Source organism: Lagenorhynchus albirostris, chromosome 20 (genome assembly GCF_949774975.1).
Source record: "Lagenorhynchus albirostris chromosome 20, mLagAlb1.1, whole genome shotgun sequence".
Taxonomy (NCBI): domain Eukaryota; kingdom Metazoa; phylum Chordata; class Mammalia; order Artiodactyla; family Delphinidae; genus Lagenorhynchus; species Lagenorhynchus albirostris.
In genome coordinates this window covers 20,925,018-20,951,076 of record NC_083114.1, presented here as the reverse complement: position 1 = coordinate 20,951,076, position 26,059 = coordinate 20,925,018, and the positions used below count along the sequence as shown (strand labels likewise).

Here is a 26,059-nt window from a genome sequence, read left to right as displayed (position 1 = left end):
GTATATATAATCATAACAACATAAACAATGAACACTGATTAAAGCAAATTCTAAGACAGCTCTATCAGGAAAACAGGAGGATTGGAAATATGTATGTAGACGATGGCCATAAGTGGTGACAGAAGGCTGGGGACTGGGTTTTTCTTAGCTAACTACAGAACTAGTTAACTCTAGGTTGTATTTTTATAATCCCGATAAAATTAAAATTTGAAACAACAGTGCTATCCATGTTCTCACAAGAGTTTACAGCCTGGTGAAAAAGGAGGCCAAGCAGCTGTGAGAACACTACAGCATCTATACAAAGATTGGGATGAACACGTGTTATATCATCGTTCTACTGTCTTTTTGCAGACACTGACTTGAAGAAGCAGTCAGTTGCCAGGTATCAAGTTTGAAGGAGTATATTGGGAAAATGTTTCTAAGCAACTGACACAGATGAAATGAAAAACAAGGATATCAGAGTCAGAGAAAACTCAGAGAAAATTCATTTAGACATTTGTTAAGGTTTTTGTTTTATTTAAATAGAGGGGATCAATTCTCTTTTCTTTTTAAGGAATATAATTATATGATATAAATAAACTCAAGAGAAGCTCCCAACGGGGGCAAGCTAAGCTTTACTTTGTGTAATATTGATAAGTTGAATTCACAAAGGCTTTTACAACCAACATTATTAGTACAGCTGAAAAAATTTTCTAGGTCAAATTTCTAGTAGGTATCTAAGGTATAACCTATTTTACATTTTAAGAGGGAACAGTGTCTTTCAATAATGTTTCAAAAAGACTATAAGCCAATAAGTAGTTTGACGATGTTTTTAATGAAAAGTTTTTGTACTAAATGTTACATTACAGTTTTGGCGACTAGGTTTGATTTATCTGTCCTACTTTGATATCAAATTAGCCAAAATAGCTAAAACTCACACTGCTTTCAAAATTTCATTTCCTAAACCCCCATTTTTTCTTTCCTGATTTTATGGTCTGGAGTACTAGAAAAGTACTAATTTTTCCTGCATGAGCTCTTGAATTTAAACATTATGTTTGCATAACATTTAAATGCCAATCAATCTTTACCTGGCTTTATCTGGATCTTTATGGTCTAAGCTTGTTGAAGTTAAGATCTGATTCTTTTTGTTCATACTAGGACAAGAGCAGAATGGAAGTTGAAATCTAAAGTAGCCCACCACTTTAAGCTAGTCATTAGTTTCACCTTGCACTAGCAGACATTAAATAGAGCTGCTCATAGCGGGGGGGAAAAAAAACTTCACCTCTTTTCAAGTTTTTGCTTATCTTCTCCATTGGGCAATACCAATTAATGAGAAAATACCCATTATTATGACATCCCTGCAAGAAAAGAATCCATGGAGAAAACATGGAGAATCAATAGCTGACTACAGATGGAAACTGCTTTATGACATTCTGCTTAGATAGAAAATTTTTAAGATTGTTTTTTATAATGTCACGTTTGTGAAAATGAAAAGTTGCTAGTCCTAATATGATAACAATACTTTTGAGGGAGGGGTTTGGACTAAGATTCAATTTCTTTTATGAGGGTTCCTATTTGGGATGTTCATTTCACTGAATGTGAAATGGAAATGCAAATAGGGAAGTAAACTGACATTTATTTATTTACTGTTTCCTTTTGGTTTTAAGAGTAGGAAATTTGCCCTCATTTCTGTGACCCAAATTCCCTTTCCTAATTCTAAAGTAAAGCATTCTCGTACCCATGCTGACTGTCCTCAAATATTTGGCTTGAGGATCTGCGGGCCAACAGGAGGTTAGATTTCAATGAAAAGAGAGGAGATGTAAATTTGAGTTAGTTTCTTTTAGGATTCTGTGCTGGAAAAGCCCCTTAACACATTAGTCTCATTATAGCAACAGAGCCAATTCCTTCTGCACAGAAATCCTTGTTTTGTTCTTCTAGACTGAGCCAAGTTATACTGTGACTCACTCATTGTCACTCTAAATCATTACACCCTTTGCTGAGAAAGAACCAGTCAACTGCTGAGGCAGCAAGGTAGTCAACTGGCAAGCAGGCTTGGTGCACTGGTACTTTAAGTAATTTTATTGCTGATGTCTCACCATAAGTACTAGTATCCCACACTGGTATTTCCAGGAGATTGAGCAATGGGATCCTACCTGTCTTGATTGGAAAGTGGAAGGTTGAAATTTTTTGCTCATCATTTAAAACATATTTTATAGTCTCATTCATACTATTCTATCATTTCAAGTTCTCAATAGAAGGGGATAGCAATCCTCTTTGTCGCATCTTCTGTCAGTCACAGTGCACCTTTCCCTCTTGTTGTCGCATCTTCTGTCAGTCACAGTGCACCTCTCCCTCTTTTTTTTTTTTTGTGCCTCTTGTTTTTTTTTTTTGGTTAAATTGTGAGCTGACTTTCAGTAGAGATTTTCTTCTCAGATGGGAGTCCTGATGGCCTTAAAGTTCAAAACCATTGCATAAAGGCCATTTTGCATTTGCTTCTGCCAGGTACCCTGGGTTTCACCAGTTCTGGTCCAATTTTACATTAATTTACTGGTTTGGAGAATTCTTCACGTACACAGTATAAATTCGGGCCCTGGATTTCTCACAAGAGGTCACCCAGAACCCAGGTCAAAGAGAACTCTCTCATCACTTGCCCCTGTGGAAATCTTTTTCTAGTTCCCCTTTCATTGAGGGACTTGCCCTTCCAGGCTCTCAGCTTTGTGCAGGGATCAGTTACAATTCCCCATCTCAGGTCAGCCCAAGGTGGTCTCTTCTGTCCTTGTGAGCATTAAAACCCTCAACTTCTTGGGCTTATATCTGTATTTTATCCCTTGAGGGTTGCTACAGCTTCAGCTTACATGCTTACTACTCTGCCTTCATGTTGCTCGAACCCCAGAAGGCTTATATTTCAAAGAGAAATTCAAAGTGGTGAAAACAAAACGATACTCTAAGCTAGGACCTTAAGCATTCTAAAAAGTCAATATTTTCAAGATGGAGAGGCTCTTAGAAACTTCATAAAGTTCTGAGCTCCTCTAAGATGCTGCTACACTTACCACACACTTATCATATTTAAATGCAGATAACCCAACTATTTATGGCTGTGTATTCAAAGATGACCTCCACACAGCTCTACTGAAATCTATTCTTGTGACATTCAAATTCCCTATGAAAGTCTTAGAAAAAAAAAAGTTTGTACATAACACCTTGAGACGTTTGTTTGTTGAGTAAAAAGAAAATAACTTTGTGTCAAGGCGTGACTTCTGTGTGTATTTTTAATGAAAAATAAAAGTCTTCTCCACAGATTTATTTCAAACCCTATTCCATGACCAAATCTAATATAAGAAAGAGAGGGGTTGCTTTACAGATAACATTGGCAAGACATAAACCTGTACCCCCTGAGTGAAGTAAAAGTCTAACCTGCAGGTTGTTCAGAGGCTCCATCTTCATGACTTGGGCCCAACGTGTTGAGAGGCAGGGAGACATCAATGCTCTGGTTTGGCATCAGTGGTGTATGGATGGCCAGAGGAGTGCTGGGGATGACACCAAAGCTAGGAGAGAGGATGAAGAAATCCCAGAGGTTAATCAGGAGGCAGGATTTAGTCACGTCTTTGGGTTTCAATGGCTTTTTACTCCATTTGAAGGAAACATAAGGAATAGCAGGCACTAAAGTGCCCAATTCTAATTTGCTGTAACACGTTACAACATAACCTCTTTTTTCCATTAAGAAGATTTGAGGAAGGAGAAAACATTCATAAGCACAGAACTGGTTTGCTAATGCTCTGATTCTGAAAGTTTCTTACGTTTATCATGCCACTAGAGGGACAGGTTTGATAAGCATCTTTTTCTTATACATCTTCCTTTAGATAATCTTTGGGAGAAAGAACACTTAAGAATACCCACCCTGTAAAGTATAATGATATTATTTCACTTGCTTGATAACCTGCCTGATCAGACCAGAGGATGATTTACTGGTAACTCTCATTTTCCTTCTTCTTTATTTACTTACACAGGATACAATCATTGGGAAAGAGCCAGTCTAAGTAAAGCAGAGTTGATTGGCTTAAACATTCCAAACAACACCCCAAAGGATAAGCTGTAGACTCAAATCTGGCCACTTTCTTCGCCTAAGGCAGGCAGTGAGTACCCACCAGTTTGACTTCTCAGAGAAGCCTGCCTAATAATAATACAAGAATAGTAAAGAGATGGGAAAAGCCTGAGTCTGAAGTTACAAAAAAACCCAAAAATATATGAGGGGAGACAGACATGTCTTACGTCTCAGAAGCATAAGAATACAATTTTAAAAAGATGGAGCAGAAAGGAAAAGTAGGCTCATATGTGTAACAAATAAACAACTTAATGATATAAATTTATAATGAATTTATGTTCTAATGAGCCTCAGGAAGGAAGATGGGATTTTAATATTTATAAAATAATTAGAGTTTATATAGGTAGTATCAATTTCAAGAGTCACAGACTAGCAGAAGAAACATTTTCCTTTTTGTAGATAAACTACACTTTAGAGTCCCAAATGCAATAAAGAAATGATTTTGAGTAGACACATCACTCATTTTGGTATCAACATTTATGGGTCAAAAAACGCTTTTGCCCTTGCTCTCATTATTTATCTATGTGGAAAACCATAAGGAATCTAAAAAAAGGCTACTAGAACTAATAAGTAAGTTTAATGAAGTTTCAAGATACAAGTTCAATGTACAAAAATCAGTTGTATTTCTATATACTAGCAACAACCAAAAACTAAAATATGCTTCTTACTATAACATCAAAACTATAAAGCACTTAAATGTGACAAAAGATGTGCAAGATCTGTACACGAAAAACTATAAAACACTGCAGAGAGAAGTTAAAGATGACCTACATAAATGGGGAGATATGCTATGCTAATGGATTAGAAGACTCAATATTGTTTGATGCCAATTCTTCCTCAAACTGATCTGCACATTCACTGTACTCTCAAGCAAAATTCCAGCAGGCAAAAGACCTAGAATTTCCAAAACAATTTTTGAAAAAGTACAAAACCCTCCATACATAGTAGGAGGGTTTATACTATCTGACTTCAAGACTAACTACGGAAAAAAAGTTTACTTTGACTCTTACTTTACACATATTATCTCACCAAAAGTACCTCAAAATGAATTCTAAAAGGTAAAGGTAGGAGCTAAATCTATTAACACTTCTATTAAAAACATTAAAAAAAATTGTAACTGTGGGTCAGGCAAAGATTTGTTAAACAGAACACAAAAAGCAAAAGACATAAAAAGGAAAAAATTGTAAAGTAAACTTTATTTAAGTAAAAAACTTGGGCTTCCCTGGTGGCGCAGTGGTTAAGAATCCTCCTGCCAATGCAGGGGACACAGGTTCAATCCCTGGTCCAGGAAGATCCCACATGCTGCAGAGCAACTAAGCCCGTGAGCCACAACTACTGAGCCTGCGCTCTAGAGCCTGAGAGCCACAACTACTGAAGCCCGTGCTCCTAAAGCCCGTGCTCCGCGACAAGAGAAGCCACTGCAATGAGAAGCCCGCACACCTCAACGAAGAGTAGTAGCCTCTGCTCACGGCAACTAGAGAAAGCCGGCACGCAGCAATGAAGACCCCATGTAGCAAACAAACAAACAAACAAACAACAAAACAGTGTATATGTGTCAATTGCAATCTCCCTTAAATAAATAAAACAAAAAATAAATAAATAAAACAAAAAATAAAAAACTTGTTCTTTGAAAAACACTGTTAAGAAAATAAGGCAAGCCACAGACTGGGAGAAAATATTTGCAAGACATATCTGACAAAGGACTTGTATCCAGAATATATAAAGAACTTTATTACTTGATAATAAGACAATCAATTAAAAAGAAAAAGGAACGATTTGAGCAGATACTTCACCAAAGAAGATATAAGAATGGTCAACAAGATTATGAAAAGGATGCTCAATATCACTAGTCATTAGGGAAATTCAAGTTAAAATGGGATACTACTATACATGTATAAGCATGGCTGGCATTGGTAAGAGTATGGAACAGCTGGAACATTCACTTATTACCATATGACCCAGCAATACCACTGCTAGGTATTTATCCAGGAAAAATGAAAACATATATCCACACAAAGACCTGTATGTGAATATTCACAGGCGCTTTAGTCATAAAAGATAAAACTGGAAACAACCCCCAGTTCCACCAACTGGTGAAAGTGTAAACAAATCACGGTATAAGCATCGATGGAGTACTACTCAGTAAAACAGAACAGACTGCTGAAACAGCTCAAAGCGTTATGCTAAGTGAAAGAAACCAAATGCAAAAGACTCCATACTACGTGATTTCATTTACAAAACATTATAGAAAAGGTATGATTATAATGGCAAAGACAGTTTTCTTATTCCATATGGATGAGTTTTCCCAGAAAAATTCCCTAGGGCCTCCAGTGTTGAAGCTGACCACTGAACAGATGTGCAAGAGCCTCCACTCACTCTACATCAAACATCTGCCAACACGAGAGTTTTTACCCACTGCTAAATAGAACACTCTCTTGTTGGACACAAAGTACACTGCTGTGTCAGGATCGAGCTGGGGAACTCAGATTTCTTACCTATTCTTGTTAAACTGAATTGCAAAGTCTGTCATGTGCTGCAGAGCTTTGCTGGTGAAGTTCATTTCCATATAGATGTGCCCTTGGCGGTGAGTAAGTATTCCCGGAATCTCCAGGTCCTTAGCCTTTACTGCAGGCAGCCAGACCTGAAACACAGTATAAAGCCCAATGAAACCAGACAGGACGCTTCTGAATAAAGATGAAATTAAGATTTCACTTCCTTAGGCAACTAAGGTGATTTTTATACCATAAATACCAAGCCAAATGTAAAAGGCTCTGGATAAAGTCATATTTGCTGAATTTTGAGATCATTCTCAACTATTTAAGAACCAAAACGAACCCACCAAAAATCAAAAAACAAACAAAAAAACCCCAACCAAACAAAACAAAAACCCAACCCAAAACCAAAGCCAAAAACAAACAAAACAAGAAAAACAAGCCCCAAAATAGTCTATGGGTAGCCATGGTGAAAGGAGAAATTCCAATGAGCATAACATGGGGTTTCTTTGGTTAGTAGCTTTGGTAAAAGGCTTAAAAGGGGAAAAAACTGATCTAATGAAAATCGCATGTTTACAATATTTGAAGACTTTTAAAAATCATTACCAAATTCCTTATCAGTAATGTGTTAAGGGCAAGGACCATGTCTTATGTATATTTTTAACTCTCGTTATAGTCTCTGGGAAATAGTAAGTATTCAGATGTCGTTTAAGTAATCTGAATGCCTATTTTCTCTATATAATTCATTCGTGACCCACCTCTGGCCCCAGAATCTGTGATACTCCTGGAGTGTACCAGTTTACACACACACACACACACACAGACACACACATATATATATATATAAAACCAACAGGAATTCATGAACTGTCCTGACTAAAGACAGAGTACCCATTAGTCAGTGGGTGGCTAGTTAACATGAGAATATACTCAACCACATTACAGGAAAAAAAGGAAAAAGAAAAGAAGAAAATGACACTATTTAATAGTACAAGATACTATTTTTCATCTATCAGAGGGTCAAAAATTCAAAAAGTCAGTAATACTCAGTGAAGGAGAATATAAGGAATCTGGCACTATTACATTCTGCTTTGGAGAACATAATTTGATGTCACCTTTTTGGAGGGTAAGTTGGTAATGTCTTTTTTTAAAAAAATAATTTATTGTTTTATTTTTGTCTGCGTTGGGTCTTAGTTGCAGCACACAGGATCTTTGTTGCGGCAAGCAGGATTTTTTGTTGCTGCGCGGGCTCTTCGCTGTGGCACGTGGGCTTCTGTCTAGTTGTGGTGTGTTGATCTCTCTCTCGTTGTGGAGCACAGGCTCCAGAGTGCATGGGCTCTGTAGTTTGTGGCACATGGGCTCTCTAGTTGAGGTGCGCGGGCTCAGTAGTTGTTGCATGCAGGCTCAGTGGCTGTGGTGAGTGGGATTAGTTGCCCGGTGGCAATATGGGATCTTAGTTCCCCAACCAAGGATCGAACCTACGACCCCTGCACTGGAAGGCGAATTCTTTACCACTGGACCACCGGGGAAGTCCCTGTAATGTCTTTTTTTTTTTTTTTGCGGTACGTGGGCCTCTCACCGCTGTGGCCTCTCCCGCTGCGGAGCACAGGCTCCAGACGCGCAGGCTCAGAGGCCATGGCTCACGGGCCTAGTGGCTCCATGGCATGTGGGATCCCCCCGGACCGGGGCACGAACCCGTGTCCCCTGCATCGGCAGGCGGACTCTCAACCACTGCTCCACCAGGGAAGCCCCTGTAATGTCTATTTTTAAATGCTTAAATGATCAAGCACATTCCAAGTTTATCCTATAGATATGCTTACAAAAATATACCATGATACATATAAACAAGAATGTTCATGGTTAACATCATAATAACAAAAAAGGGGGCGGGGATAGGACTAGATGAATAACCTAAATGTCCATCACCAGGAGGAAGATTAAATACGTTGTGGTACACCATCAATAAAGTGGATACAGCCATTCAAAATACTGTGGTAGAGAAAAAACAAGGTGCAAAACAGTATATCCCACTGACAGTATTTAAAGGATACAAACATACAGGTATATGCATGATCTTTTTTTCTTCTGAGAGGACACAGAAAAAGTTAATAGTGGCTACTTATGGGGAAGTGGGGACAGAGGGAAACTTAATTTTCCACCTGATCTTTCTACATTATTTAAATTTGTCATTTCTAGGTATTACTGTAATGTTAGTAAACAAGTACGTTACATAATCTCTTAATCACTTAAAAGTCTGTGGGGATAATATCCAATGCAGTAACCTTACAACAAAGCTACTAAGTTGTGCCAAAACACTATAGCTCAGTTTTGAATCACATTTCTGGTTAGTCTATGTAATGGGTGTGTACACAAAGACAAGACTCCTGCGAAGGACAACTGGTTTACTATCTGCAGCAGGGATCCCCCACACCGAGCTGGTTGAGCAGGCAGAAAATTCAGAAAGCAACCAGGCGTGCTGCCCCTCAGAAAGGCAAAATTAAAAGAAACCTAGCTTAGCCTGGAAGGCACTATTCCCAAGGGCCGAAATATGCTTCATTTACAGGGAGTTTCCCCTTCCCCTTTTGAATGTCAATCTGAGCATGACATCAAGTGAGGCTGAGACTAGAGGGACACCAATGACACTAACCTAAATCAAAACTCTAAAAAGGTGTAGTAAAATGCATGAAAACCAAATCTGAGCAATGGCACTCTAGAATCCATATGCAGCACGAATGGAAAAAGGAGTGGAAAGAATGCAAAGTAAAATGTTACTTCTCTATTATGTCTTTTTCCTCCTGCTGTTGCTCTGTATATCACATCTACACTAGACTGACTTCAGTGTTGACAAGCTAGGCAATATTTCTAAACTAGAGAACAAATACTAAATGCTTAGTATTTCCAATTTTAAGTCTAATTATACAAATGGTTAATAAGGATGCTATGGTGCTTCTTATTGCTAGGTTTAAGGCCGCCTTTCATCCTCCTTGTAAATCCTCTAGAAAAAGAGCCCCAACCTTGGATTTATTATAGTGAGAGTAACACAAATGGCAGATGCTAAATAATTCAGGTCCTGTCCACTAAGAAAGTGTTGTTTTACTTACAGCCTTAGGAGCCACATATCCACCAGGTGCCATGCCTATCCCCGTGGAGAGTTCAAATAGGTCATTCAGACCACTGCTGACCACAGCAGGAGTAGGTGAAGGAGCAAAGGTTGCAGGCACTGATGATGGGATGAAGGACTGTCCCACCTGCAGGGAATAAAAGGGAAGGGGAACAGGGAGATCAGGAAGAACTCATTAATAGTTCTTAAAATGATGCTATATATTTTAATAGTATTGATAAATCAATAAGAACACACCATAATTACAATATTCTTAGGCGTTTAATTCATATATTCTTTGTCCTTCAAATCATCATGGTTATTTTTTCATCATTGAAAAGATACACACACTCTTTAGAAGTTCTATCAAGAGAGTCATCAGTAGGATCAGGAACACAGTGATCCAAAGTTTTTTCTGTTTGTTTCCAATTTTAGCTTCCACGATTCTGTGCAAGAGGCCTACAGGTACCCTAATGAAGGGGGAATCTGTTTCTATAGAAAGAAGGAGAAGCATCCAACTTAGACAGCAGTTCCATTTCCACTTGGGTCCAGGCAAGTCTTATTTCCGCATTTAGGCATAAATATCTAGTAGGAAACTCTCCTGGGGTAGATGGATACTCACACCCCCGCTAACTCACATACGAGGAGAGTCTCACTCTGAGTCCAGCTGACGCTCAAGCTCTTTCTAGACGACAGAAAAGAGTATTTTCTCGTCAAGATGGGAGGTTCCATTTCCTTTAGCCCTTTAATGTCAGGAAGACAAAGAACTCTGTAGACACCAGAGCGCCAATCCCTAAAGAGAACCCTACACCACATGTGGTCTATGGTCCCAAAGAATCCAAGTAACCCTATGCTACTTTCTACTCTTCATACACTGCTACAGAGGTTCTGGTGTACAGGGCTAGATAGCAGCAGTGGCTGGTCTGAGAACGTGTGCATAGGAAAGGCATCAAACAGGGGGCAGTGCATCCCATGGTGAAAAAAACCGATGGCACGGACTGCCAGACTTCCTCCAATGCCCCCGCCAAGGTCACTGCCAAGCTGAAAGAGAGAAAGGAGAGAGAGGAGAGAAAGGTAGAGTTCATTTAGCTAAGTACTAGATGCCCATACAGAATCTGTAAATTGCTCTACCAAGTTGCGGGGAATACAAGCTATTCAACTTGACTCCCAAAGCCTAAAGAAATTCTAGATTGCAAAGAAATATAACCTAGGGGAACTGAGGAGGGGAAGTGATGGTGTGTGGGAGTTTTGAGAAAACGTGGAAAGATGATGGAGCTGGGACATCTCAGGGATGTTTCAGATCCAATCTTTCCACTGGGGTACATAGGCACAAACCCAAACAGGATTTAAAGAGTTTACATATTCCAAGAAGCTATATCTCTAAGTCGTAATGTTCTGAATATGTTTTATTTTTTCTTTAAAAGGAAATTTAAGGCGGGGGAGAAAAAGAAAAACTAAAATATGTTTTGAACTACAAAACTTGCCGCCACACTGAGAAAGTGGGAACCAAACCAGTAATGAGCTGCAATTTCAAGCTTCAAAAATTATAGCTTGAACAAGAGTGATTTTTAGAGTTTAGAACTCTCCTAAGAAAGCAAACGGCTGGGTTAGGAAGATATCCTATCTGGGTAGGAAATGCAAAGGCATGCAATTCTTCAAATCTCTCCCACAGTCAATACAGCTAAGGAGAAATGCTGTGATTTATCTGGAGTAGATCATTTAAAAGGATGCTAACTATTGGAGAATTAGACTAATGCAATTAGCTAGGTGACAGGAAAATAATTCCACATGGTCTTACTTCTGCCTCTTTTTCCCGTCAGGGCTCTGATATAATTCACCCTGAATTCCAGGACAAAAGCATTAAAGAAGAACTGAAGCTGAAAATAGCTAGCATGAAAAAACATAAAACACACATACCCACAACTAATGGTGATGTTCAGAAAGCAAACAATACGCTTTTGTGCTACGATTCTGTACTGCTACTTCCCTAGTTCTCACTGTGCATCTAACATTCCCCTCTGAATCACCAAATGCCTTGTCTGCTTTACAAAACACTGTTTCCTTTATTGTCTGTCATTTAGTAGTAGAAACTTGGAGAGCTCTAGGCTGTGGTTGTGTTAAAAAAAAAAAACAACAACAACTGTATTTGTCTTCAGGATTTGAAAGAGGGGATTTATTACCTTCTCAATGGACAGATATATAAAACCGGGTTGCCAAAATCTCAAAAATAATATATATACTGAAAGGGCATAATGGGACTTATTTCCACCACAACAGAACAAAACCCCCAGGCGTTTCATAACTGGCATGAATAAGCATGTTCTGCACTAAGCTACAGAACACTCCAAACCTCAAAGAACCAACATTTGCAAAGTCTGGTTCCTGAAGACTATTTACTGGTTGGACATGGGGCGAGAAATCACAGGCATACAGATAAAAAGGTCATCACAACCAAGAATTGGAGTAACTGGAAAAGAATGACAGCAAATAGAAAAGATATTACACACCTACCTTCTCCCTGTTTCTAGAATAACACACATCCACAGCATGACATCTGAAAAGCATGAGATTCCTTTTATTCAAACACACACTCACATTTGCTGGACATAAGGTACTATGGGGACTATAAAGATGCCGGGCAATGAGGGGAAAACAACAGATGAACAAGATCCAGGCTTTGCAAACTGGCAAAAAAACAAAACATGAATGCAAAAACCATACAGAATATACTAAAGCAAAAAAAGAACGTTCTGAATAGAACTTTTGGCTGAAGGATAATGAAAAGAAGCTTCAAAGACATGGTAGTGTGAAATTATAGAATGCAAAAAGGGGGAGGTTATTTCTCAAATAGCCTGAACAAAGGTTAAGAAGTAGGAATAAAAGCATGATCAAGAAGGATGAGTAGGGACTTCCCTGGTGGTCCAGTGGCTAAGACTCCATGCTGCCAATGCAGGGGATCCAGGTTCGATCCCCGGTCAGGGACTAGATCCCGCATGCTGCAACTAAGAGTTTGCATGCCTCAACTAAAGATCTCGCACACCACAACTAAAAGATTCCCTCATGCCGCAACGAAGATCCCACATGCCACAACGAAGATCCCGCATGCGGCAATGATGATCCTGTGTAGCCAAATAAATAAATAAATAAATACTTTTTTTAAAAAAAAAAAAGGAAGAAGAAGGAGTAGTCTAATTAGACTGGAGCACAGGGTAGATATGTGTTAAAAAAAAAAATCAAAGAAAATAAGTTTGCAAAGGCAAACTGATTATGGTTAAGTCTTTAGTTTTCAATTCCTCCATCACAAAAACCTGGAGGTTTCTTAGAGTAAGATTCAATCTTTCTAAGATTACTAATAACTACTTCAATTGTGTTCTATTAACTATGGTTTTCAACCTTAGATACACAATGGAATAAACCACCTGCGTGTGTATAACTGTGGGGAGGAGGGGGATTTTTAGAAGTACTGATGCCCGAGTCTCAATCCCAGTCATACTGATTTAATTGTTCTGAGTTGTAGCCTGGACATCAGAATTTTAAAAAGCTGCCCTAGTGATTCTAATGTACAGACAAGGTTGAAAACCATTGCCTTAGAGAATTAACTATGATTTGGAATCAGACAAGAATATATGTTCAGGAATTACTTTGGCACTAACTCCTGAATTGAAAAGGAAGCTAGAACTTAAGAAGAAAGAAAACCCCATTTCTTTATTTTTATACATTAATTAATTAATTTTTGGCTGCGTTGGGTCTTCGTTGTGGTGCGCGGGCTTCTCATTGTGGTGGCTTCTCTTGTAGTGGAGCACAGGCTCTAGGCACACGGGCTCTAGGCACACGGGCTCTAGGCACACGGGCTTCAGTAGTTGTGGCTCACCGGCTCTAGAGCACAGGCTCAGTAGTTGTGGCGCACGGGCTTAGTTGCTCTACGGTATATGGGATCTTCCCAGGCCAGGGCTCGAACCTGTGTCCCCTGCATTGGCAGGAGGATTCTTAACCACTGTGCCACCAGGGAAGTCCAAGAAAAACCCTTTCTAAGGAAGGGAATTATGCAGAATGTCTCACTTGTCCTGATGCTGGTTTTGATTTAGCTTTATGACTTTCTGATGGGCTTACACATCCTCTCCCCAGCAACTCTCCTCCCTTCTGGCCTATCTCACAACTGAAGCTTGAAAGAGATGGAATTCTTTATGGACCTTGTTGGCACTCGATGGCAAGAAAGAAAAAACACATTGGAAGAGAAATGGCAGTATTATCAAATATGCTACATTAAATAAAAGGCATTGAGAAAAGACACTCACTAGTGGTGTTATTTCCAAAGGAAATAAAGCCCATTTATAGCCCTTATTTTCTTAGATTTCATTCTTATTATACTTGAGTATTATATGAATATTATCTTAGCTGGATAGGATCTAAATGTACTCCCCCCCCTCCTCCCCACCATGCTGCTTGTCAATTTTATTCAAAAACATGTAAGAGAAACTGAAAAGTAATTCTGATACTCCTTTGTTTACATTCAGCTTATCAAATACAACTCAGCTGCAACCCGCAATCAAGAACTCTTGATCTTACAGAGACAGAATCCAAAGGGTGTTAGAGACATGTAGCCAGAAATATAAAGGTTCACATAACTGTGCTATGTCCAGAGAGCAAAAGGAAAGGACAATTTCAATATGTTTTCTAACTAGCAAAACTATAGCTTACTCAGACTTTATTCAGCATCTTTCCTTTTGACTGAAAAGTTTCTAAGGGAGGTTATCATCTTCCTCTCTGAAAATATGACACAGTTGACAGCACAGTGTTGGGCAAGAGTAACTAACAGGGAGATGTCAGCAAGGATGGGAGCCAATTCCCCAGTGAGGGCCTCTCCTATCTACAGCGACAAGCAGGATGATGCAGATATTAATCGAGGGGTGGGGGAGGCGAGAAAGCTGAACAAAACACAGCAATGTCGTTGTCATGTTGGCCTGAACTAGCCACTAACCATTTCAGTTCAGTTGCTGATATCATCTGGAGTCAGACAAGATTCATCTGTTTGGTAATACTTACTAATCAGGTAGGGTACAAAATCAGTCAAACTGGACTTGTAAAATTTCAGTGATATCTATTATCCACTAAGCTGGGAGAGGTGAGTGAAAAGTGCCAGAGGCATAAGGCATGGCTTTAATCTCAATCTTAGGTGTCAAAATACTGTGTACGTTTTAAGTGTCTTTTGGAGCTGCCCATTTCCCGTTAATCCCAGGACTGCCTTAATGAGGCCGCTATTTTCTCCATGAAGGAAATAATGTCAACTATAGACCAACTAAATCAGGATATAGGAAGATGAAGGAGAGGTGCCAATTTCAGGAAAAGAACACTTCAAATTCTGAAAACTGAGCAGAATTTTCCTACAGGTCCATAGCTGATACCCAAGTCTAAAATATCTGCTAGTGGTAAAGCTTCCCCAGCCCCCAATCTAAATCACATTAAATGGCACTAAGAATAACATTAACATTTCGCTACTGCCACAGAGTGGGTGCTTTATCATGCCGAAAGTAGTGCTGAAATAGGTTCAGTTCATATTGAACCAGGGAGATGTGTCGCTGCACTGTTCATTCAGTAATTGGATGGAAAGTAGTGATTTCATGGTGACTTATTTTATGGGCTAAAGGGATTTCAGCACGGTTGCATGAGCTCTGCTGCAGAACCAGGCTGAGTCAAAAGTTTGAGAGCTGAGTCTGCATACCAAAAGGAATTACCTTCATACAATGGCAACATGCTACAAAAGCAGAAGTACAGAGAAAGAACCCAAGACTGAGGTTCTGTAAGGGACCAAGTCTGCCTGACTCCAAGGAAAGGAAAAGTCTTGACATGGCCACCAAGCAGACCGAAAACAAAACAAGAACAACAACAGAAAAAACCCCACATGGGATTTCCCTGGTGGCGCAGTGGTTAAGAATCCGCCTGCCAACGCAGGGGACATGGGTTCAATCCATGTCCCCTGAAAATGGGTAGATAATCCAAAATACAAGACAATTTTCAGTCTCCAATTATGGAACATGAACAAGGGTGAGAAGAACCCTGGGAATGAGCAACTAAATCTAAATCGGTCAAATTCAACTCTTGGTCAATTTCTGGTAGGCTGGATCACCTAACAGCAAATCACAACAGGAAAATGTCCTGGGGTCAGGGGGTGAGGGTGTGGAGGGGTAGGAGGCAGAACAAAGGTAAAGTCAGAGAGGTCTGTTTTGTAGGAGGTGCCAGAGGCTCACCAAAATATAATTCTTCTGTGGAAATCACTGCCTTGGTTTAAAGATCAATTCTGTAACATCTCTACCTAACTTCATCTGGAGCTTCATTTGGCTCAATATTCTCAGTCTTGGCTGCAAAATTAAAGTAACTTCGATTTTTTAAAAAAATTACCAATGTCTAAGGTCCTGTCTCCCAGAAATTCCGTTTAATTGCTCTAGGGTTGGGTCTAAACGCTGATAATACATATTTTTAAATACCAATTATGCAGCTAGAGTGAGAACCACAAAGCTTGAAATAAAAGGTTAGTAGCTGCCACGCTTCATTAGCAGCACACCACTGACCTCTACGGGTAAGGTTCTGTTAGAAACCAGTGATAAAAGCAGCAAAAACGCTGCTGGGAGCTGTTCTGAGATGAACACCCACGTAACCTGAGTGCTGCTTGCCACACAATCACATAACTCTAATCCAGGCCATATTTTAAATGGGGACCTGGGTCAAATTCTACCACACCCAGCAACATTCTTCTTCCTAGAGAGTGAAAGACAGACCTTTAACAAAATAATTTCAAGAGTTTCTTGCCCTCTCTCAATCTGAGGCAGAGTAGGAGCCCCCTTTCCAGGAGTGTGTTTACTACCGAAGCCAAGAGAACAAGGCATCTGGGTTTACCAACAGCTATTCAAACACTAAAGTGAAGTGGTTCACAGTGATCACAGATACTCTATGTCTTTACTATGCAAAATGTGGTCCACAGACCTGGGTGTTTGTTAGAAATGCAGACTCCTAGGCCTCACCCCAGAGCAACAAGAATCTGTCTTGTTCAAGATCTCCAGTTGATTTATGTACACATTAGCTTGAGAAGCACTACTGTAAGGCAACAATTCATTCAAGAAACAGCACTATCTGTATAGACTAAGTAAAAACTTTGAGAACGATTTTCCTCTTTAAATTAGATAATTTACGTAAGAACAATAAAAGCATTTTAAAACTGGCATAGACTACTGCTGCCACAGAAACTAGTCTTTCACACAGCCAGATTTAGGCCTCTTCCTTGTGATGGTCTCTTAAAAGGAATCTTGGTTCTTTGAGTGATATATATTTCACTACATACAGATCCAAAGCAAAAAGAAGGGCTTCTACTCCTCATTTTGATTTCTGGGACATATTTATATCACAGAATAAGCTGAAGAAACCTGCATGTAAACACTTTCTGGGGCTACAACACCAATTATACCATTTTAAATCCCAAAGTCAGAATAAGCTAAAATTTAGAGTTACACAGGAACATTACTGGGCCTACCTAGCAAAGGCTGTATAATATTTAGACATCCAATTATAAAAACAATTTACTCTCCACCCCAAAGAGAATATCCTTTGCAAAAAAAGAAAATGAAAAAAGGCCCATGTGTGACTTGGGCTACTATAATCTGACAAAGTTCTAATTGTTTTTCTATCTGATGTAAACTTGCCAGAATTCTGACACATGACTGGATTAAGCTGTGTAAAATATAAGGAGAAAACTCACTAGTTTTAAGGGCCAGCAAGAGCTGATACAAAGCCAAATGGAAATAACATGTTTCTTTCCCTTCCATGCTAAAGTGGGTTAAGAAACAAGACGACAGAATCTTGGGCCAGTCAACATCAAAATATAGAGCCTCTTTCTCCCCTCCATCCTTCAAACTTAATTTCTTTGTCTTCTTAGGTTCAGCAAGTCCACTATTTCGTAAACCACTAGGGAAATAAGCAGGGTTGGTAAGGCATAACCGTGGGGAGGATGTAACATTTAACTTGTAGCTCATGTGTCAACAGAATAGGATGAGCTATTTCAGTGTTTATAAGGGATTTCTGAGAGTCTCCATGAATATTTCAATATTCATTTGTCAGTCTCCTGAGTCTATTAAGGAGGTTATACAGCAATGTAGGATATCACACGAGGAAGCTATTCAGTCAACTCTATTCATTAGAGATATGAAAATGAAAAGCAAATGCTTTTATTCCCAAGGAAGACAAAAGCAGTGCTCATTTGTGTCACCATTAGCTAGAGTCCAGAGCTTGGTCAGTGTATAGACTCTGGAAGCAGTGACTTCCATTAGTAAAATGTATCACCCACAAAGATATGACGGTAACCCTATCTCCTTAGGCTCTCTGTCAGCCAAAAGTAAATGTACCTGTACCAGCTGGCATAAATCCCAGACATAATACTGCTCGTAAAGTAGAAGAGAAAATGCCAGTGTATGAAGCAGAAAGTAAGGTCGTTTTGTTTATGTAATCTCTGAGAACATGTATTTTTGTATCTATGGCATTGCCTTCCAATTTCTGATGCTGGGAAATAAATCAGTTTGTTGGGCATATTTATAGTCATCAGGTTGATGAACAACTTATTTTCAAGTGTTCAGCTAAAAAAGCCCCTCTGATTCCACCACAGTTAAGTATCTAACTTGCAGGGAGCCGTGTGATGAGACCTGCTATTTTTCTGGCCTTCTCTACACAGATGGAAGGTCATCCTTAATATTTCTCATTTATCTTTTACAGCAACAGTAACTAATTGGCTTCCACTGGTGGCACATATTCACAGATACTCTGGACATTGGAGCCTTTTAGTATTAGAATCCTGGAAGCTAATTAAATTGGAAGTATGACAGGGTGGAGTAGGGGCGGGGTGTGGATGGAAAAGGGGAAAAAAGAACCAATCAAGAAGTACTTCTCGGGCTTCCCTGGTGGCGCAGTGGTTGAGAGTCCGCCTGCCGATGCAGGGGACACGGGTTCGTGCCATGGTCCGGGAAGATCCCACATGCCGCGGAGCGGGGCCCGTGAGCCATGGCCACTGAGCCTGCGCATCCGGAGCCTGTGCTCCGCAACGGGAGAGGCCACAACAGTGAGAGGCCTACATACTGCAATGAAAAAAAAAAAAAAAAAAAAAAAAGAAGTACTTCTCAACTATAAGATACATTTAAAAAAAAAAACACAAATGGCTCCAATGAACCTTTTGGAATTAGACAAGGCATAAGCCAACAAAATACAAAAAAGGCAAAAGTCTGAAAGCCTCAAAATAGGATGATCACTATGAGGTCATCTGAATGATGTTCAGGTCAGAAGGGGAATTACAGGGGCTATCCAGAGTTAAGCAGCAGGAGCAACAATAAGCTCTGGAAAGGTGACTAGGTTGGTTAAACATCAAAAGTTCCATTCAGAGGCAGGACAACAAAATAATCATGTACACTTGTAGACATATCCCATACCAATGATGAACAGTATCAATTAAATCTCTAGAAAAAATAATCCTGTCCTTTATCAAAGGACATTGCTCTGCTCGTCAAGGAAATGTCTAGTTCTAAAAAGCGGAATAATTTAAAGTTCTTCAGCATATCAGAATTAAAAATAACCCCAGAAATTTAAAAATAAAAAGAATTTAAATAACCAAAAGAAAGAAGAAAGATGCTTACCAGACTATCTAGTCCTCTTCCCAAGAGATCCACTGCTCCCATCTGCATGGAGGATACCTGTGGCACATTGACTGGGGGACCAAGGTCAAGGTTTAAAAGATACCCCAGAAGGTCACCTTGAGAGGGGATAACCTGAGGCTGTTCCAGGTTGGTGGCAGTGGTGGTGCCAACAGGGCTGTCACCCGCATCAGTGCTGCAAGTCACACACAGAAAGAGGGGAAAAGAGAAAAGTCAGTTTCACCTGGGACATAGTAACAAGGCAATGGGTGAAGGTCAGATATACAAAAACGGGAGGGGGAAAAAACTCTTATACTATATAACTTCATCAGTCAATCAATTTTAATTGAGCACCTACTCTATAAGGGAGCACTGTAATGATTGTGTGTCTGCACACTGACAGGATATAGATGAGAAGCAAAACAGAACCAGGTGGGGCTGATCCCAAAAGATTCTGAGAATGGTTTTATGGCTAGATTTTCAAAAACAGCATAGTTATGAGGAACTACCAGGGAGAGACCTTCAGAAAAAGAAAGGATAGCTTGTGCAAAGGCACAGAAATGGACAATTTGACTTGAGGGGTGGTGAAAATATTATAGTGGCAGGAGCAGACACTGTAATTGGTAAGATTTGGGGGAAGTGAAGATGAGGGAAATACAACTCTGAAAACAGGTCTGGAGAGTTAATTTTTATATGACAGGCAATGCACAATCACTTTTATTTGTTGAACAAAGAACTAAAATGAACATTTAGAGGAACATTACCCAAGCAGCTGTGTGTATAATGGACTGAAGTTGGTAGAATGGACATGAAGATGAGCTAAGAGTGACCTAAACCGTTACTGCCACAACACTGTAAAAATAAGAACGAAGTGGTGAGTTCCAAGAGATGTTAAATGGACTAGGCAGGGGGAAATGATCTTAATAGATGGTGCTGGGTCAACTGAATAGCTGCGTGGGACAAAAATGAGCCTTGACTCCTACACCTCACAACATAAACAAAAATTAGAGATAAATCAGACATAAACGTGAAGGGGAAAACCAAGAGGATTTCTATGACCTTGGAGAAGACAAAAGTTTCTACAAAAAGCTCTAACCAGGGCTTCCCCGGTGGCGCAGTGGTTGAGAGTCCGCCTGCCGATGCAGGGGACACGGGTTCGTGGGAGGATCCCTCATGCCGCGGAGCTGCTGGGCCCGTGAGCCATGGCCGCTGAGCCCGTGCGTCCGGAGCCTGTGCTCTGCAACGGGAGAAGCCACAACAGTGAGAGGCCCGCGTACCACAAAAAAAAAAAAAAAAAAAAGCTCTAACCATAAAAGAAAAAAAGTGATGAGCTGGACTTCATTAAAATTAAGAACATTTCTTCTTCAAATGGCACCATTAAGAGAGAGTGAGAAAAGGTATTCTCCACAGACTGGGAGAAGTTTGCAAAATATCCATCTGACAAAAGACCTGTATCCAAATTACATATAATTCCTATAAATCATTCGATCATTACATACAGAATTCCTACAAAGATGATAACTCATTAAAAAATAAGGAAAAGATCAGGCATGACACAAAAGAGGATATACTAGCAGTCTATAAACATGAAAAGGTACTCGCATCTTCACTCATCAGGAAAATGCAAATTAAAACTGTAAGACACCACTACAAATCAACCAGAATGGCTAAAATTAAAATGATTGACAATACCAAGTGCTGCTAAGGATGTGGATCACCTAGAACTCTTATACATTTCTGGAAGGAGTGTGCACTGGTACAATCACTTGGGAAAACTGGCAGTATCTCCTATAGCTAAATATACATCTATTCTATAAACCAGCAATTCCACTAAGTGTATACACAAGAGAAATGAGTATATAAGTCTACCAACAGAAATATATAGGAATATTCGTAGCAGCTTTCTCCATAAGAGCCCCAAACTGGAAACAACCCAAAGATACATCAACAGCAGATATAAATAAATTGTGGCATATGCAGGCAATGGGATACTATGCACTAATAAATAGGAATAGACAACTGATAACATGGCATTAGAGTGGTCTGAGATATTATACTGTGCAAAAAAGCTAGAAACAGAAGAGCAAATGCTGTATGGTTCCATTTACATGATGTTCAAGAAGAGGCAAAACTAATCTACAGTGATAGAAATCAAAACAGTGGTTATCTCTGGAGGGTGGATATAACAGCAAAATGGCATGAGGAGTCTTCTGGGGTGCTGGAAATAGCCTGTATCTGATCACAGTGGCGGTTATATGAGTGCATGCACACATAAAAATCTATTGAGCTATACACTAAAGATTAGTGCACTAATACTAAGATTATTATAAATGACATATTCATTTAAAAAGTGAAAAAAAACAATGAAAATTTCAGGCTCAGACGACTTCACTGTGAATTATTCCAAACATTTAAGCAAAAAGTAAAACCAGGGCTTCCCTGGTGGCGCAATGGTTGAGAGTCCGCCTGCCGATGCAGGGGACACGGGTTTGCGCCCCGGTCTGGGAAGATCCCACATGCCGTGGAGAGGCTGGGCCATGAGCCATGGCCGCTGAGCCTGCGCATCCAGAGCCTGTGCTCCACAACGGGAGAGGCCACAACAGTGAGAGGCCCATGTACCGCCAAAAAAAAAAAAAAAAAGTAAAACCAATCTTAGATAAACTTTAAAGTAGAATAGAGAATGACAATTGAAAGAATCTGAAAGTATTTCAGTTTTACTGAATGTTAAGGAATTACCCCTAATTTTGGCTTGATAATATATTGTGATTTTTTTTAAGTCCTTATCTTTGAGAGATACCAAGTAAAGTACTCACTGGTGAAGTGATATGAGGTCTGGAATTTAATTTAAAATACTCCAGGTCCCTCAAGAAAAAAATTTGTGGGGGTGATAAATGAAACAAGATTGGCAAAATACTGATGACTGGTGAAACTGAGTGATGAGTACACGTGTTTGCTATACCATTCTATCTTGTATGTTTCCTAAGATTTATATAATTTTTTAAAAACTAAAAAACCACTATAAAAATTCCATTAATAAACAAATGCTTTCTTAAAAAACGAAAACCCTAGGTAGGTTCTGACAACACTTGAACAAATAAGAATGAAGAATCAAACAGAAAAAACAAAAACGAAGAAGCGGAAGACTAGTGTTGCTCCATATAAGAGGAATCTGGAGGGATGATGGGGAAAATAATATGCTGCTTTCAATTCTGTTAAGTTTCAAGTGAGAAAAACCAGTAGGGAAGACCAACAGACAGCTAAGGAAAAGGGACTGGCAGAGTTACAGAAGTAAACTTGGGAAGAAATTCACACACACGCCTCAGGTGAAATGAGCAGAGTAACGCAGGGGTGCTGTGGTTAAGAGCAGGGCGTCTTTAACAGAATATATCAGTGGTAACTGTGCTTAGAAGATAAACCGCCTAAGGGAATACATAGAGAAGGTTCAGAATGAGCCTTGTGATACAACCAGAGAAGAGAAGGAACACAAAATTGCAATGATTAAAGAGAAAAACAATCTAAAAAAAAGAGGGCTTAGGAAGAAAAAGTGTCAAGGAAGCCAAAAGGAGACCTATCTAGATTGGGGAGAGGGTGGGTACAAATAAAGCCAAAAATTAATAAGGAAGTCAAAAGGGGAAACAATTTCATATACACCTAGCAAGAAATATATGAAATCTCCATAAAGGGTATCCTCTGCCCGTGAAATTCTATCATCTCTCAACATGTACCGTTTGGGAAATGTGACAAAACACATGGATTTATCAGCACCTTTAAATAGAAGGCAGAAAAGGCACATACTTTCCTCCACTCTAATAGACAGGTAAGAGTATTATGAGAAGACAAAAGTGAGTTAGATGAAAAGAAGTAAATGATCTTATAGTTTCTACAAATTAAGAACATGATAAATCATTATTATGTATTTTTTCTAAACTGTAGACACAAGAAAACTAACATGAAAATCTTTCCCCATTGTGAAGGCATGGGAAATAACTGCATAAAACTGTCATCAAAGCAGTATTTTTTTCTTTCGGCAGTATTTTTAAAAGGTGAGATATTTCCAAGTTAGACAACTATTTACCATCTCATGCCCACAGAGCAGCTGACAAGTATAGTAAGCAATACTCAACTAAAAAGCACTTTTCTCTTTCCCAAGTGATTTTAAAAGACCTCATGAAGTAAGCATTTTTAAGTCTCTAAGGTTTTATGGTGCAAATGTATTTCACGTCAGAGGCATATCACTTATTACTCTTAGGACGCAGAAGAAAGCTAGGTGATGTCAGTACTCTTACAGACATGCCATTTGCAGCAACATACCCATATTTATTTCAAAGGGGATTTTTCTGCACTTGTGTTTCTTTTTTAAAAACCCAAAACAGGGCTTCCCTGGTGGCGCAGTGGTTGAGAGTCCGCCTGCTGATGCAGGGGACGCGGGTTCGTGCCCCGGTCCGGGAAGATCCCACTTGCCGCGGAGCGGCTGGACCCGTGAGCCATGGCTGCTGAGCCTGCGCGTCCGGGGCCTGTGCTCCGCAACGCGAGAGGCCACAGCAGTGAGAGGCCCGCGTAAGGAACCACATAAGGAATTGTGAAGGTAACAAATTGAAGGCTAGTAATCTGATAAAGACCTTATGTAAGAGACTGTGCTTCTTTTTACATATTGGTTCTCTTTGTGTTCTAGGAAGAGTTGTTTTTGTTTGTTGATTTGTTTTACTTTCCCCATCCCATTTGAGGGTCAAAGTTATCAGGAGAAAGGTAATTTAAATGGCAAACAACAGAAAGTCCGTATCTATTTATCAAAACTTGAAGCACAGACTGGGAGATGTACTTAGAAGTTAAATGGTCATATCTAGCAAATGTTAAATATGCTTGCCTACGAGGTCAAACACCCTGTAACGAGGCCTGATCCTTATGAAACCACAAGTTTCCTTTGGGTGAAAATCACAGCACTGCCCTAAAACCAAAGATTCAACGCAAGGGCTAATGAAAGATTAATAATCATTTTCTTGGGTACTGCCCTTTTCTTTTTATCTGTGCCCACAGTCTGTTAAAACAGAGCTACAGTATTGTAAACGTTGACTACACTAATTTGTAAAGCAATAAATCCTACACTCTGGCTATTCATGAACCACTGAAACAGCAATATATATTACACAATACGAGACACTTAGAAACGGTGCAAGTGCAGATACTCTAACCACTCAGAGATCAAATTCTACTTAAGATTTGAGGTTTATTATAATTAATGAAGGGAGATTCTGAAAAGATTCCAAGATACCCATTATAAGAGTTTATTAGAGTATTGCCGTTCCCAAATTAAAATTTTAAGGTTATCTATAAAGCAAGAGTTCCATGTTACCTGACAGTCTGTTCATAATAGCATTTCCTTACTGATATGGAGCAATTTATTTTGGTAAAAAAGGTACAGGCAACTGAACAACTATGTCTACACAGAATCTAGGCTGCTCTTATAAAACAATCCTGCAAACATTATTTCATTAACAGCTGGCTTTACAGCATAAGAGAAGCAGTATCTGCTAACTTCATCCATAAGCTTGAACCAAAGTTACAGTAAAGGATAAAAATAGCTAAATGTATACACGGGCGGACCTCATTTTATTGCACTTTGCAGATATTGCAGTCTTTACAAATTCAAAGTTTGTGGCAACCCTGCATTGTCAGATGATGATAAGCATTTTTAGCAATACAGTGTTTTTATTTTTATTTATTTATTTATTTTTGCAGTACACGGGCCTCTCACTGCTGTGGCCTCTCCCATTGCAGAGCACAGGCTCCAGACACGCAGGCTCAGCGGCCATGGCTCACGGGCCCAGCCGCTCCGCGGCATGTGGGATCCTCCCGGACCGGGGCACAAACCCGCGTCCCCTGCATCAGCAGGCGGACTCTCAACCACTGCACCACCAGGGAAGCCCCAGCAATACAGTATTTTTAAATTAAGATATGTAGACTATTTTTTTAGACATAATACTATTGCACATTTAATAGACTACAGTATTAGTATAGACATAACTTTTATATGCACTGAAAACACAACAACAAAATAATTCATGACACTTCATCGCAGTGGTCTGGAACTGAAGTGCACTATCTCTGTGGTACACCTGTACAGGCTTTTTACCAAGTTTTCAACTCTGGGAAAATTTCTAGCCTCATCTTTCTGGAGACTTAAGCAACTTTCAAACTTTATCCATTTAGAAAATCTTCACAATTTTCTAAAGGCACAACCTTACCTACCCTGAGGTTAGAACACAGAGGGGCCTTTTAACCCATTGTTTGTGTGTGGTCACTAGTATTCAGATGAAGCCTCCAGGGCAGCAGAGTAGGTTTGCCAAATGCATAGCAATTTTTTCTAGGCTATAAAAGCTTGAGGAAGACCAACTTCGTCTAAACAGAGAATCACTTCTCACTCAAACCTAATTTACCTGCTTACCTCCCATGATGTACTGGCAAGTGTTTGCGATGGATTCCATGACTTCCTTCCACAAAAGCATTGGGCGGCTTATGGTACACTGCGGCCAAAGAACCAATGTGGCAGATGAGCTCATCCAACAGAGTTGGCTCAATAAGAGCTGTCTCCTCAGAGATCAGTGGCTTCTCAGACAAGACTACTTCTTTGGCTGTGACAGGATCAGTTGAGAGAAGGCGCCAATAAATAGAGCCCTGGTCTCGAAGGTCAGGATTATCAGAATCCTAATGAAAAGGCAATGGCAAG

At 39.6% G+C, this 26,059-nt stretch overlaps 1 protein-coding gene across 1 annotated transcript in view; it reads right to left on the bottom strand.

Moving 5' to 3' along the window:
* The window catches only part of LOC132510711 (AP-2 complex subunit beta-like), a 79,545-nt gene that overhangs the window by 1,908 nt on the left and 51,578 nt on the right, over positions 1–26,059 (bottom strand). The window contains 5 exon segments of the mRNA XM_060132947.1: positions 3,394–3,524; positions 6,577–6,722; positions 9,675–9,821; positions 19,339–19,531; positions 25,778–26,037. Coding sequence (XP_059988930.1) covers positions 3,394–3,524; positions 6,577–6,722; positions 9,675–9,821; positions 19,339–19,531; positions 25,778–26,037 — 877 coding nt within the window.